General features: G+C 49.0%; 1 protein-coding gene across 1 annotated transcript in view; it reads left to right on the top strand.

Moving 5' to 3' along the window:
- The window catches only part of LOC306917777 (transferrin receptor protein 1-like), a gene marked incomplete at its 3' end in the record, with an annotated part of 87,141 nt that overhangs the window by 31,663 nt on the left and 39,871 nt on the right, over positions 1–15,607 (top strand). Inside the window, exon 4 of the mRNA XM_079530686.1 lies at positions 4,211–4,333. Within this exon, the coding sequence (XP_079386812.1) occupies positions 4,211–4,333 (123 nt within the window). The remainder of the gene's footprint in view (positions 1–4,210; positions 4,334–15,607) is intronic.

Raw genomic sequence — 15,607 nt, 5'->3', positions numbered from 1 at the left:
TGTGCGTGCAGGGTAAGGTAGTGTATGGTAACTATGTGTGTGTGTGTGTGCGTGCAGGGTAAGGTAGTGTATGGTAACTATGTGTGTGTGTGTGTGTGCGTGCAGGATAAGGTAGTGTATGGTAACTATGTGTGTGTGTGTGTGTGTGTGCGTGCAGGATAAGGTAGTGTATGGTAACTATGTGTGTGTGTGTGTGTGTGTGCGTGCAGGATAAGGTAGTGTATGGTAACTATGTGTGTGTGTGTGTGTGTGTGCGTGCAGGATAAGGTAGTGTATGGTAACTATGTGTGTGTGTGTGTGTGTGTGCGTGCAGGATAAGGTAGTGTATGGTAACTATGTGTGTGTGTGTGTGTGTGTGCGTGCAGGATAAGGTAGTGTATGGTAACTATGTGTGTGTGTGTGTGTGTGTGTGTGCGTGCAGGATAAGGTAGTGTATGGTAACTATGTGTGTGTGTGTGTGTGTGTGCAGGATAAGGTAGTGTATGGTAACTATGTGTGTGTGTGTGTGCGTGCAGGATAAGGTAGTGTATGGTAACTATGTGTGTGTGTGTGTGCGTGCAGGATAAGGTAGTGTATGGTAACTATGTGTGTGTGTGTGTGTGTGCGTGCAGGATAAGGTAGTGTATGGTAACTATGTGTGTGTGTGTGTGCGTGCAGGGTAAGGTAGTGTATGGTAACTATGTGTGTGTGTGTGTGTGTGTGCGTGCAGGGTAAGGTAGTGTATGGTAACTATGTGTGTGTGTGTGTGTGCGTGCAGGGTAAGGTAGTGTATGGTAACTATGTGTGTGTGTGTGTGCGTGCAGGGTAAGGTAGTGTATGGTAACTATGTGTGTGTGTGTGTGTTCTCCAGGGTAAGGTAGTGTATGGTAACTATGGTAACTATGTGTGTGTGTGTGTGTGCGTGCAGGGTAAGGTAGTGTATGGTAACTATGTGTGTGTGTGTGTGTTCGTGCAGGGTAAGGTAGTGTATGGTAACTATGTGTGTGTGTGTGTGTGCGTGCAGGGTAAGGTAGTGTATGGTAACTATGGTAACTATGTGTGTGTGTGTGTGTGCGTGCAGGGTAAGGTAGTGTATGGTAACTATGTGTGTGTGTGTGTGTTCTCCAGGGTAAGGTAGTGTATGGTAACTATGTGTGTGTGTGTGTGTGCGTGCAGGATAAGGTAGTGTATGGTAACTATGTGTGTGTGTGTGTGTGCGTGCAGGGTAAGGTAGTGTATGGTAACTATGTGTGTGTGTGTGTGCGTGCAGGGTAAGGTAGTGTATGGTAACTATGTGTGTGTGTGTGTGTGCGTGCAGGGTAAGGTAGTGTATGGTAACTATGTGTGTGTGTGTGTGTGTGTGCGTGCAGGATAAGGTAGTGTATGGTAACTATGTGTGTGTGTGTGTGCGTGCAGGGTAAGGTAGTGTATGGTAACTATGTGTGTGTGTGTGTGTGCGTGCAGGGTAAGGTAGTGTATGGTAACTATGTGTGTGTGTGTGTGTGCGTGCAGGATAAGGTAGTGTATGGTAACTATGTGTGTGTGTGTGTGTGTGTGCGTGCAGGATAAGGTAGTGTATGGTAACTATGTGTGTGTGTGTGTGCGTGCAGGGTAAGGTAGTGTATGGTAACTATGTGTGTGTGTGTGTGTGCGTGCAGGGTAAGGTAGTGTATGGTAACTATGTGTGTGTGTGTGTGTGCGTGCAGGATAAGGTAGTGTATGGTAACTATGTGTGTGTGTGTGTGTGTGTGCGTGCAGGATAAGGTAGTGTATGGTAACTATGTGTGTGTGTGTGTGCGTGCAGGGTAAGGTAGTGTATGGTAACTATGTGTGTGTGTGTGTGTGCGTGCAGGGTAAGGTAGTGTATGGTAACTATGTGTGTGTGTGTGTGTGCGTGCAGGATAAGGTAGTGTATGGTAACTATGTGTGTGTGTGTGTGTGTGTGCGTGCAGGATAAGGTAGTGTATGGTAACTATGTGTGTGTGTGTGTGCGTGCAGGGTAAGGTAGTGTATGGTAACTATGTGTGTGTGTGTGTGTGCGTGCAGGGTAAGGTAGTGTATGGTAACTATGTGTGTGTGTGTGTGTGTGTGCGTGCAGGATAAGGTAGTGTATGGTAACTATGTGTGTGTGTGTGTGTGTGTGCGTGCAGGATAAGGTAGTGTATGGTAACTATGTGTGTGTGTGTGTGTGTGTGCGTGCAGGGTAAGGTAGTGTATGGTAACTATGTGTGTGTGTGTGTGTGCGTGCAGGATAAGGTAGTGTATGGTAACTATGTGTGTGTGTGTGTGTGCGTGCAGGGTAAGGTAGTGTATGGTAACTATGTGTGTGTGTGTGTGTGTGTGCGTGCAGGATAAGGTAGTGTATGGTAACTATGTGTGTGTGTGTGTGTGTGTGTGCGTGCAGGATAAGGTAGTGTATGGTAACTATGTGTGTGTGTGTGTGTGCGTGCAGGATAAGGTAGTGTATGGTAACTATGTGTGTGTGTGTGTGTGTGTGTGTGTGTGTGTGTGTGTGTGTGTGTGCAGGATAAGGTAGTGTATGGTAACTATGTGTGTGTGTGTGTGTGTGTGCGTGCAGGATAAGGTAGTGTATGGTAACTATGTGTGTGTGTGTGTGTGCGTGCAGGATAAGGTAGTGTATGGTAACTATGTGTGTGTGTGTGTGTGTGTGCGTGCAGGATAAGGTAGTGTATGGTAACTATGTGTGTGTGTGTGTGTGTGTGTGCGTGCAGGATAAGGTAGTGTATGGTAACTATGTGTGTGTGTGTGTGTGCGTGCAGGATAAGGTAGTGTATGGTAACTATGTGTGTGTGTGTGTGTGCGTGCAGGATAAGGTAGTGTATGGTAACTATGTGTGTGTGTGTGTGTGCGTGCAGGATAAGGTAGTGTATGGTAACTATGTGTGTGTGTGTGTGTGTGTGCGTGCAGGATAAGGTAGTGTATGGTAACTATGTGTGTGTGTGTGTGTGCGTGCAGGATAAGGTAGTGTATGGTAACTATGTGTGTGTGTGTGTGTGTGTGTGTGTGTGTGTGTGTGTGTGTGTGTGTGTGTGTGCGTGCAGGATAAGGTAGTGTATGGTAACTATGTGTGTGTGTGTGTGTGTGTGTGTGTGTGTGTGTGTGTGTGTGTGTGTGTGTGTGTGTGTGCGTGCAGGATAAGGTAGTGTATGGTAACTATGTGTGTGTGTGTGTGTGTGTGCGTGCAGGATAAGGTAGTGTATGGTAACTATGTGTGTGTGTGTGTGTGTGTGTGCGTGCAGGATAAGGTAGTGTATGGTAACTATGTGTGTGTGTGTGTGTGTGTGCGTGCAGGATAAGGTAGTGTATGGTAACTATGTGTGTGTGTGTGTGTGCGTGCAGGATAAGGTAGTGTATGGTAACTATGTGTGTGTGTGTGTGTGTGTGCGTGCAGGATAAGGTAGTGTATGGTAACTATGTGTGTGTGTGTGTGTGTGTGTGCGTGCAGGATAAGGTAGTGTATGGTAACTATGTGTGTGTGTGTGTGTGCGTGCAGGATAAGGTAGTGTATGGTAACTATGTGTGTGTGTGTGTGTGCGTGCAGGATAAGGTAGTGTATGGTAACTATGTGTGTGTGTGTGTGTGTGTGTGCGTGCAGGATAAGGTAGTGTATGGTAACTATGTGTGTGTGTGTGTGTGTGTGTGTGTGTGTGTGTGTGTGTGTGTGTGTGTGTGTGTGTGCGTGCAGGATAAGGTAGTGTATGGTAACTATGTGTGTGTGTGTGTGTGTGTGTGTGTGTGTGTGTGTGTGTGTGTGTGTGTGTGTGCGTGCAGGATAAGGTAGTGTATGGTAACTATGTGTGTGTGTGTGTGTGTGTGCGTGCAGGATAAGGTAGTGTATGGTAACTATGTGTGTGTGTGTGTGTGCGTGCAGGATAAGGTAGTGTATGGTAACTATGTGTGTGTGTGTGTGTGTGTGTGTGTGTGTGTGTGTGTGTGTGTGTGTGTGCGTGCAGGGTAAGGTAGTGTATGGTAACTCCAGGGTAAGGTAGTGTATGGTAACTATGGACTGTGTGTGTGTGTGTGTGTGTGTGTGCGTGCAGGGTAAGGTAGTGTATGGTAACTATGGACTGTGTGTTCTCCAGGGTAAGGTAGTGTATGGTAACTATGGACTGTGTGTTCTCCAGGGTAAGGTAGTGTATGGTAACTATGGACTGTGTGTTCTTCAGGGTAAGGTAGTGTATGGTAACTATGGACTGTGTGTGTTCTCCAGGGTAAGGTAGTGTATGGTAACTATGGACGACCAGAAGACATGGAGGTTCTTCAGGAGAACAACGTGGAGCTGAAAGGCTGTGTGATGATGCTGCGTGCCGGACTCCTCCCCTTTTCACAGAAGGTAGGTGTGTGTGCGTGTCCCTGTCTGTCCCCCATTGAGACCCTGTCTGTCCCCCATTGAGACCCTGTCTGTCCCACATTGAGACCCTGTCTGTCCCCCATTGAGACCCTGTCTGTCCCACATTGAGACCCTGTCTGTCCCACATTGAGACCCTGTCTGTCCCCCATTGAGACCCTGTCTGTCCCACATTGAGACCCTGTCTGTCCCACATTGAGACCCTGTCTGTCCCACATTGAGACCCTGTCTGTCCCACATTGAGACCCTGTCTGTCCCCCATTGAGACCCTGTCTGTCCCCCATTGAGACCCTGTCTGTCCCACATTGAGACCCTGTCTGTCCCCCATTGAGACCCTGTCTGTCCCACATTGAGACCCTGTCTGTCCCCCATTGAGACCCTGTCTGTCCCACATTGAGACCCTGTCTGTCCCACATTGAGACCCTGTCTGTCCCACATTGAGACCCTGTCTGTCCCCCATTGAGACCCTGTCTGTCCCCCATTGAGACCCTGTCTGTCCCACATTGAGACCCTGTCTGTCCCACATTGAGACCCTGTCTGTCCCACATTGAGACCCTGTCTGTCCCCCATTGAGACCCTGTCTGTCCCACATTGAGACCCTGTCTGTCCCACATTGAGACCCTGTCTGTCCCACATTGAGACCCTGTCTGTCCCACATTGAGACCCTGTCTGTCCCACATTGAGACCCTGTCTGTCCCACATTGAGACCCTGTCTGTCCCACATTGAGACCCTGTCTGTCCCCCATTGAGACCCTGTCTGTCCCACATTGAGACCCTGTCTGTCCCACATTGAGACCCTGTCTGTCCCCCATTGAGACCCTGTCTGTCCCACATTGAGACCCTGTCTGTCCCACATTGAGACCCTGTCTGTCCCACATTGAGACCCTGTCTGTCCCCCATTGAGACCCTGTCTGTCCCACATTGAGACCCTGTCTGTCCCACATTGAGACCCTGTCTGTCCCACATTGAGACCCTGTCTGTCCCACATTGAGACCCTGTCTGTCCCACATTGAGACCCTGTCTGTCCCACATTGAGACCCTGTCTGTCCCACATTGAGACCCTGTCTGTCCCCCATTGAGACCCTGTCTGTCCCACATTGAGACCCTGTCTGTCCCACATTGAGACCCTGTCTGTCCCCCATTGAGACCCTGTCTGTCCCACATTGAGACCCTGTCTGTCCCCCATTGAGACCCTGTCTGTCCCACATTGAGACCCTGTCTGTCCCACATTGAGACCCTGTCTGTCCCACATTGAGACCCTGTCTGTCCCACATTGAGACCCTGTCTGTCCCACATTGAGACCCTGTCTGTCCCCCATTGAGACCCTGTCTGTCCCACATTGAGACCCTGTCTGTCCCACATTGAGACCCTGTCTGTCCCCCATTGACACCCTGTCTGTCCCACATTGAGACCCTGTCTGTCCCACATTGAGACCCTGTCTGTCCCACATTGAGACCCTGTCTGTCCCACATTGAGACCCTGTCTGTCCCACATTGAGACCCTGTCTGTCCCACATTGAGACCCTGTCTGTCCCACATTGAGACCCTGTCTGTCCCACATTGAGACCCTGTCTGTCCCACATTGAGACCCTGTCTGTCCCACATTGAGACCCTGTCTGTCCCACATTGAGACCCTGTCTGTCCCACATTGAGACCCTGTCTGTCCCCCATTGAGACCCTGTCTGTCCCACATTGAGACCCTGTCTGTCCCACATTGAGACCCTGTCTGTCCCACATTGAGACCCTGTCTGTCCCACATTGAGACCCTGTCTGTCCCACATTGAGACCCTGTCTGTCCCACATTGAGACCCTGTCTGTCCCACATTGAGACCCTGTCTGTCCCACATTGAGACCCTGTCTGTCCCACATTGAGACCCTGTCTGTCCCACATTGAGACCCTGTCTGTCCCACATTGTGACTGACAGGCATCAGTGTTCACATTGAGACCCTGTCCCGCATTGTGACTGACAGGCATCAGTGTTCACATTAATAGTTGTCTTTCTGTTGTAAAGATCTCTCTCTCTCTCTCATTCTCTCTTTTCCTGCTAGATGTGGTTTTTAAGCCTATCATAATAACATGATAAATGTCTCCTATAGGCTACAGTACCAAGTCAGCCACACCCCCCATGACCACAATTAGCATTTTTAAAACAAACCGTTAGAGTCCAGAGAGGTTTCATAACACAAGGATAGTCAACGTTAAGCCTTTATGGTGGAAAATGACGTCAAGGCTTTTAACAGCAAACTTAATACGTTGCAAACCCCCGTCCCATATCCCTCCGCCCAGCTCATCATGCCCAACCCCCCCCTCCGCCCAGCTCGTCATGCCCAACCCCCCCCTCCGCCCAGCTCATCATGCCCAACCCCCCCCTCCGCCCAGCTCGTCATGCCCAACCCCCCCCCCTCCGCCCAGCTCATCATGCCCAACCCCCCCCCCCCCTCCGCCCAGCTCGTCATGCCCAACCCCCCCCCCTCCGCCCAGCTCATCATGCCCAACCCCCCCCCCTCCGCCCAGCTCATCATGCCCAACCCCCCCCCTCCGCCCAGCTCATCATGCCCAACCCCCCCCCCCTCCGCCCAGCTCATCATGCCCAACCCCCCCCTCCGCCCAGCTCATCATGCCCAACCCCCCCCCCCCTCCGCCCAGCTCATCATGCCCAACCCCCCCCCCTCCGCCCAGCTCATCATGCCCAACCCCCCCCCCCCTCCGCCCAGCTCATCATGCCCAACCCCCCCCCCTCCGCCCAGCTCATCATGCCCAACCCCCCCCCCCTCCGCCCAGCTCCTCATGCCCAACCCCCCCCCCTCCGCCCAGCTCGTCATGCCCAACCCCCCCCCCTCCGCCCAGCTCATCATGCCCAACCCCCCCCCCCTCCGCCCAGCTCGTCATGCCCAACCCCCCCCTCCGCCCAGCTCATCATGCCCAACCCCCCCCCCCCTCCGCCCAGCTCCTCATGCCCAACCCCCCCCCCTCCGCCCAGCTCATCATGCCCAACCCCCCCCCTCCGCCCAGCTCATCATGCCCAACCCCCCCCCCTCCGCCCAGCTCGTCATGCCCAACCCCCCCCCCCTCCGCCCAGCTCATCATGCCCAACCCCCCCCCCCTCCGCCCAGCTCGTCATGCCCAACCCCCCCCCCCTCCGCCCAGCTCATCATGCCCAACCCCCCCCCCCTCCGCCCAGCTCCTCATGCCCAACCCCCCCCCCCTCCGCCCAGCTCGTCATGCCCAACCCCCCCCCCTCCGCCCAGCTCATCATGCCCAACCCCCCCCTCCGCCCAGCTCATCATGCCCAACCCCCCCCCCCTCCGCCCAGCTCCTCATGCCCAACCCCCCCCCCTCCGCCCAGCTCGTCATGCCCAACCCCCCCCCCCTCCGCCCAGCTCATCATGCCCAACCCCCCCCTCCGCCCAGCTCGTCATGCCCAACCCCCCCCCCCTCCGCCCAGCTCATCATGCCCAACCCCCCCCTCCGCCCAGCTCATCATGCCCAACCCCCCCCCCTCCGCCCAGCTCGTCATGCCCAACCCCCCCCCCTCCGCCCAGCTCATCATGCCCAACCCCCCCCTCCGCCCAGCTCCTCATGCCCAACCCCCCCCCCCTCCGCCCAGCTCCTCATGCCCAACCCCCCCCCTCCGCCCAGCTCATCATGCCCAACCCCCCCCCCCCCTCCGCCCAGCTCATCATGCCCAACCCCCCCCCCTCCGCCCAGCTCATCATGCCCAACCCCCCCCCCCTCCGCCCAGCTCCTCATGCCCAACCCCCCCCCCCTCCGCCCAGCTCATCATGCCCAACCCCCCCCCCCTCCGCCCAGCTCCTCATGCCCAACCCCCCCCCCCTCCGCCCAGCTCCTCATGCCCAACCCCCCCCCTCCGCCCAGCTCCTCATGCACAACAACACAGGTGATAATTCATTCTGTTTGGTTCTGGTCATCCTGGAGCCACTATTTGAGTCTTAGGAGACTTTCTCAAAGGAAGAAAAAAACTCTGATCATTTGATTTTGAGTATCTGCCCATATCGATATTTCCTGATGCGTTCTTTTATTTTTATAGGACACAAGGTGGTTTGAACACTGGACGCGTTTTTCGGAAAACCGATGGAGAAACGCCGCTAAAACTCTGAAAGATGCGCTCTAGTGTGCAGCTCTAGTGTGCAGGACCTTTACTCTAGTGTGCAGGACCTTTATGATGTGCTCTAGTGTGCAGGACCTTTATGATGTGCTCTAGTGTGCAGGACCTTTATGTCTTGCTCTAGTGTGCAGGACCTTTATGATGCGCTCTAGTGTGCAGGACCTTTATGATGTGCTCTAGTGTGCAGGACCTTTATGATGTGCTCTAGTGTGCAGGACCTTTATGATGCGCTCTAGTGTGCAGGACCTTTACTCTAGTGTGCAGGACCTTTATGATGCGCTCTAGTGTGCAGGACCTTTATGATGTGCTCTAGTGTGCAGGACCTTTATGATGCGCTCTAGTGTGCAGGACCTTTACTCTAGTGTGCAGGACCTTTATGATGCGCTCTAGTGTGCAGGACCTTTATGATGTGCTCTAGTGTGCAGGACCTTTATGATGTGCTCTAGTGTGCAGGACCTTTATGATGCGCTCTAGTGTGCAGGACCTTTACTCTAGTGTGCAGGACCTTTATGATGTGCTCTAGTGTGCAGGACCTTTATGATGTGCTCTAGTGTGCAGGACCTTTACTCTAGTGTGCAGGACCTTTATGATGCGCTCTAGTGTGCAGGACCTTTATGATGCGCTCTAGTGTGCAGGACCTTTATGATGTGCTCTAGTGTGCAGGACCTTTATGATGTGCTCTAGTGTGCAGGACCTTTATGATGCGCTCTAGTGTGCAGGACCTTTATGATGCGCTCTAGTGTGCAGGACCTTTATGATGTGCTCTAGTGTGCAGGACCTTTATGATGTGCTCTAGTGTGCAGGACCTTTATGATGTGCTCTAGTGTGCAGGACCTTTATGATGTGCTCTAGTGTGCAGGACCTTTATGATGTGCTCTAGTGTGCAGGACCTTTATGCTCTAGTGTGCAGGACCTTTATGATGTGCTCTAGTGTGCAGGACCTTTATGATGTGCTCTAGTGTGCAGGACCTTTATGTCTTGCTCTAGTGTGCAGGACCTTTATGATGTGCTCTAGTGTGCAGGACCTTTATGATGTGCTCTAGTGTGCAGGACCTTTATGTCTTGCTCTAGTGTGCAGGACCTTTATGATGTGCTCTAGTGTGCAGGACCTTTATGTCTTGCTCTAGTGTGCAGGACCTTTATGATGTGCTCTAGTGTGCAGGACCTTTACTCTAGTGTGCAGGGACCTTTATGCCTTGCTCTAGTGTGCAGGACCTTTACTCTAGTGTGCAGGGACCTTTATGCCTTGCTCTAGTGTGCAGGACCTTTATGTCTTGCTCTAGTGTGCAGGACCTTTATGTCTTGCTCTAGTGTGCAGGACCTTTACTCTAGTGTGCAGGGACCTTTATGATGTGCTCTAGTGTGCAGGACCTTTATGTCTTGCTCTAGTGTGCAGGACCTTTATGATGTGCTCTAGTGTGCAGGACCTTTATGTCTTGCTCTAGTGTGCAGGACCTTTATGATGTGCTCTAGTGTGCAGGACCTTTATGATGTGCTCTAGTGTGCAGGACCTTTATGATGTGCTCTAGTGTGCAGGACCTTTATGTCTTGCTCTAGTGTGCAGGACCTTTATGATGCGCTCTAGTGTGCAGGACCTTTATGATGTGCTCTAGTGTGCAGGACCTTTATGATGTGCTCTAGTGTGCAGGACCTTTATGATGTGCTCTAGTGTGCAGGACCTTTATGATGTGCTCTAGTGTGCAGGACCTTTATGATGTGCTCTAGTGTGCAGGACCTTTATGATGTGCTCTAGTGTGCAGGACCTTTATGATGTGCTCTAGTGTGCAGGACCTTTATGATGTGCTCTAGTGTGCAGGACCTTTATGCTCTAGTGTGCAGGACCTTTATGATGCGCTCTAGTGTGCAGGACCTTTATGATGCGCTCTAGTGTGCAGGACCTTTATGATGTGCTCTAGTGTGCAGGACCTTTATGATGCGCTCTAGTGTGCAGGACCTTTATGATGTGCTCTAGTGTGCAGGACCTTTATGATGTGCTCTAGTGTGCAGGACCTTTATGATGTGCTCTAGTGTGCAGGACCTTTATGATGTGCTCTAGTGTGCAGGACCTTTATGATGTGCTCTAGTGTGCAGGACCTTTATGATGTGCTCTAGTGTGCAGGACCTTTATGATGCGCTCTAGTGTGCAGGACCTTTATGATGTGCTCTAGTGTGCAGGACCTTTATGATGTGCTCTAGTGTGCAGGACCTTTATGATGCGCTCTAGTGTGCAGGACCTTTATGATGTGCTCTAGTGTGCAGGACCTTTATGATGTGCTCTAGTGTGCAGGACCTTTATGATGTGCTCTAGTGTGCAGGACCTTTATGATGTGCTCTAGTGTGCAGGACCTTTATGATGTGCTCTAGTGTGCAGGACCTTTATGATGTGCTCTAGTGTGCAGGACCTTTATGATGTGCTCTAGTGTGCAGGACCTTTATGATGTGCTCTAGTGTGCAGGACCTTTATGATGTGCTCTAGTGTGCAGGACCTTTATGCTCTAGTGTGCAGGACCTTTATGATGCGCTCTAGTGTGCAGGACCTTTATGATGCGCTCTAGTGTGCAGGACCTTTATGATGTGCTCTAGTGTGCAGGACCTTTATGATGCGCTCTAGTGTGCAGGACCTTTATGATGTGCTCTAGTGTGCAGGACCTTTATGATGTGCTCTAGTGTGCAGGACCTTTATGATGTGCTCTAGTGTGCAGGACCTTTATGATGTGCTCTAGTGTGCAGGACCTTTATGATGTGCTCTAGTGTGCAGGACCTTTATGATGTGCTCTAGTGTGCAGGACCTTTATGATGTGCTCTAGTGTGCAGGACCTTTATGATGTGCTCTAGTGTGCAGGACCTTTATGATGTGCTCTAGTGTGCAGGACCTTTATGCTCTAGTGTGCAGGACCTTTATGATGTGCTCTAGTGTGCAGGACCTTTATGCTCTAGTGTGCAGGACCTTTATGATGTGCTCTAGTGTGCAGGACCTTTATGATGTGCTCTAGTGTGCAGGACCTTTATGATGTGCTCTAGTGTGCAGGACCTTTATGCTCTAGTGTGCAGGACCTTTATGATGTGCTCTAGTGTGCAGGACCTTTATGATGTGCTCTAGTGTGCAGGACCTTTATGATGTGCTCTAGTGTGCAGGACCTTTATGATGTGCTCTAGTGTGCAGGACCTTTATGCTCTAGTGTGCAGGACCTTTATGATGTGCTCTAGTGTGCAGGACCTTTATGATGTGCTCTAGTGTGCAGGACCTTTACTCTAGTGTGCAGGACCTTTATGATGTGCTCTAGTGTGCAGGACCTTTATGATGTGCTCTAGTGTGAAGGACCTTTATGATGTGCTCTAGTGTGCAGGACCTTTATGATGTGCTCTAGTGTGCAGGACCTTTATGCTCTAGTGTGCAGGACCTTTATGATGTGCTCTAGTGTGCAGGACCTTTATGATGCGCTCTAGTGTGCAGGACCTTTATGATGCGCTCTAGTGTGCAGGACCTTTATGATGTGCTCTAGTGTGCAGGACCTTTATGATGCGCTCTAGTGTGCAGGACCTTTATGATGTGCTCTAGTGTGCAGGACCTTTATGATGTGCTCTAGTGTGCAGGACCTTTATGATGTGCTCTAGTGTGCAGGACCTTTATGATGTGCTCTAGTGTGCAGGACCTTTATGATGTGCTCTAGTGTGCAGGACCTTTATGATGTGCTCTAGTGTGCAGGACCTTTATGATGTGCTCTAGTGTGCAGGACCTTTATGATGTGCTCTAGTGTGCAGGACCTTTACTCTAGTGTGCAGGACCTTTATGATGTGCTCTAGTGTGCAGGACCTTTATGATGTGCTCTAGTGTGCAGGACCTTTATGATGTGCTCTAGTGTGCAGGACCTTTATGATGCGCTCTAGTGTGCAGGACCTTTATGCTCTAGTGTGCAGGACCTTTATGCTCTAGTGTGCAGGACCTTTATGCTCTAGTGTGCAGGACATTTACTCTAGTGTGCAGGACCTTTATGATGTGCTCTAGTGTGCAGGACCTTTACTCTAGTGTGCAGGACCTTTATGATGTGCTCTAGTGTGCAGGACCTTTATGATGTGCTCTAGTGTGCAGGACCTTTATGATGTGCTCTAGTGTGCAGGACCTTTATGATGCGCTCTAGTGTGCAGGACCTTTATGCTCTAGTGTGCAGGACCTTTGTGATGCGCTCTAGTGTGCAGGACCTTTATGCTCTAGTGTGCAGGACCTTTACTCTAGTGTGCAGGACCTTTATGCTCTAGTGTGCAGGACCTTTACTCTAGTGTGCAGGGACCTTTATGCCTTGTTTTTCTCATGTCATCTGAAAGCAGGGAATCATAGCTTCAAATTGACATATTGGTTGTTCAGTTTGACCCACCAGTTTTGGAGATATGGCTTATAGAGTAATGTCTTGCAGAGAAACAGCGAGTTGAGAAAACAGGCTTGAAAAGGTTCACTTCTGTGGTCTCTAACATTACACCTAGCTACATGTTTAAGCATTTATTTCATATTTACATGTCTTCTGTGGACTCTAACATTACACCTAGCTACATGTTTAAGCATTTATTTCATATTTACATGTCTTCTGTGGTCTCTAACATTACACCTAGCTACATGTTTAAGCATTTATTTCATATTTACATGTCTTCTGTGGACTCTAACATTACACCTAGCTACATGTTTAAGCATTTATTTCATATTTACATGTCTTCTGTGGTCTCTAACATTACACCTAGCTACATGTTTAAGCATTTATTTCATATTTACATGTCTTCTGTGGTCTCTAACATTACACCTAGCTACATGTTTAATTATTTATTTCATATTTACATCGATTTCAGCTCTGACATTTATTTCAGACATGCTCTAGTATGTAAAAAATCACACCCGTATGAACTGAGTTGTGTAAGGTCTTATATAGACTGATCAGCTGTGGTCTGACGTAATGTCTGACGTAATGAAATCACACCCATGTGAACTGGGTGACCATAGCAACCATGCTAATTTTTTACGAACAGACAGACAGACAGACAGACAGACACGTAAACTAACAAAGCCAGTCGTAGGAGTGGTTTACACCACTCAAAAAAACATATACAAATCAGTTTTTCTCCTCTCTTGAATACTTAGTCTTGTTTTCTCACATTTAATGTTCAGAAATGTTCATAAAACAGCCAGTGTCCTCCTTACTGTGGTGCAATACTGCCATCTTCAGGAACTAGTCGGTTACTGTTCATTGTGGGGAAAACTCAAAACGAAGATGAAGATTTAAACATTACAATTCTGTTTTGTTTGTTTTTTTGGTTTTTCTCTGTTGTTTTTATTGTGGTTGTGTGTGAAATGAAATGAAAACTATATTTACCCAGGGTATCTGGGCTAAGCTCAAGAACTTGTTTCCAGCCAGGCCCTGCTCATAGAACATTTCATCGTAGTGGTTCAATGCCTTGCTCAAGGGCACTTCAGCGGTGGTAATTTTAACGTGTCGGACCGCTGATTCGAACTGGCGACCTTCCGGTATCAAGACCGATCCGCTATCCGTTCGGCCACCGCTGCCACTAATGTACTATACTGCATTCTAATAATAATAATAATAATAATAATTAGGGCCGGGACTTTAACGCGTTAATTGAGATTAATTAACTACAGAAAAATGAACGTGTTAAAAAAATTAACGCTATATAAATTATTAAATTTGAGACTATTATAATTTATTACCCCTATTATTACTACAAAAACAATGTTTTATTGCTTAAACTTATGTATTCACTATTCATTGATTCACTAGTATACCAAAATCCATTTGAAAAAATAGCTTTCTCACTGTTCTCGGTCAAATAATGATATGCGATTAAAATGCGATTAATCGAGATTAATTAACTACAAAGCCTCTGATTAATTAGATTAAAATTTGTAATCGAGTCCCAGCTCTAATAATAATACAACATTTGTATATAATACAACATTTGTATAGCACCTTTCATGACATGAAATGCAGCTGAAAGTGCTTTACAGAGCAATGGAGAAAGAAAGAAAAGAAAAGCAAGGCATAAAACATTAAAATAATAGCAGTAATGCAATACAGTGAAGACATGAATAACAAGGAATTTAAAAGATCAATTAAAAGCAAGATTGTAGACGTAGGTCTTGAGCTGTGCTTTAAAAATGTCATGTAGGTAGGAAGGTTTGGGACATAATTAGGCAGGCAGTCATGTAGGTAGGAAGGTTTGGGACATATTTAGGCAGGCAGTCATGGAGGTAGGAAGGTTTGGGACATATTTAGGCAGGCAGTCATGTAGGTAGGAAGGTTTGGGACATATTTAGGCAGGCAGTCATGGAGGTAGGAAGGTTTGGGACATATTTAGGCAGGCAGTCATGTAGGTAGGAAGGTTTGGGACATATTTAGGCAGGCAGTCATGTAGGTAGGAAGGTTTGGGACATATTTAGACAGGCAGTCATGTAGGTAGGAAGGTTTGGGACATATTTAGACAGGCAGTCATGTAGGTAGGAAGGTTTGGGACATATCTAAAAAGACAGTCATGTAGGTAGGAAGGTTTGGGACATATCTAGAAAGACAGTCATGTAGGTAGGAAGGTTTGGGACATATTTAGACAGGCAGTCATGTAGGTAGGAAGGTTTGGGACACATCTAGAAAGACAGTCATGTAGGTAGGAAGGTTTGGGACATATTTAGGCAGGCAGTCATGTAGGTAGGAAGGTTTGTGACATATTTAGGCAGGCAGTCATGTAGGTAGGAAGGTTTGGGACATATTTAGGCAGGCAGTCATGTAGGTAGGAAGGTTTGGGACATATCTAGAAAGACAGTCATGTAGGTAGGAAGGTTTGTGACATATTTAGGCAGGCAGTCATGTAGGTAGGAAGGTTTGGGACATATTTAGGCAGGCAGTCATGTAGGTAGGAAGGTTTGGGACATATCTAGAAAGACAGTCATGTAGGTAGGAAGGTTTGGGACATATTTAGACAGGCAGTCATGTAGGTAGGAAGGTTTGGGACATATTTAGACAGGCAGTCATGTAGGTAGGAAGGTTTGGGACATATTTAGACAGGCAATCATGTAGGTAGGAAGGTTTGGGACATATTTAGACAGGCAGTCATGTAGGTAGAAAGGTTTGGGACATATT

This window comes from Electrona antarctica, assembly GCF_951216825.1.
Source record: "Electrona antarctica genome assembly, contig: scaffold_55, whole genome shotgun sequence".
In the NCBI taxonomy this organism is placed as follows: domain Eukaryota; kingdom Metazoa; phylum Chordata; class Actinopteri; order Myctophiformes; family Myctophidae; genus Electrona; species Electrona antarctica.
This window is presented reverse-complemented; position numbering and strand designations above follow the sequence as displayed.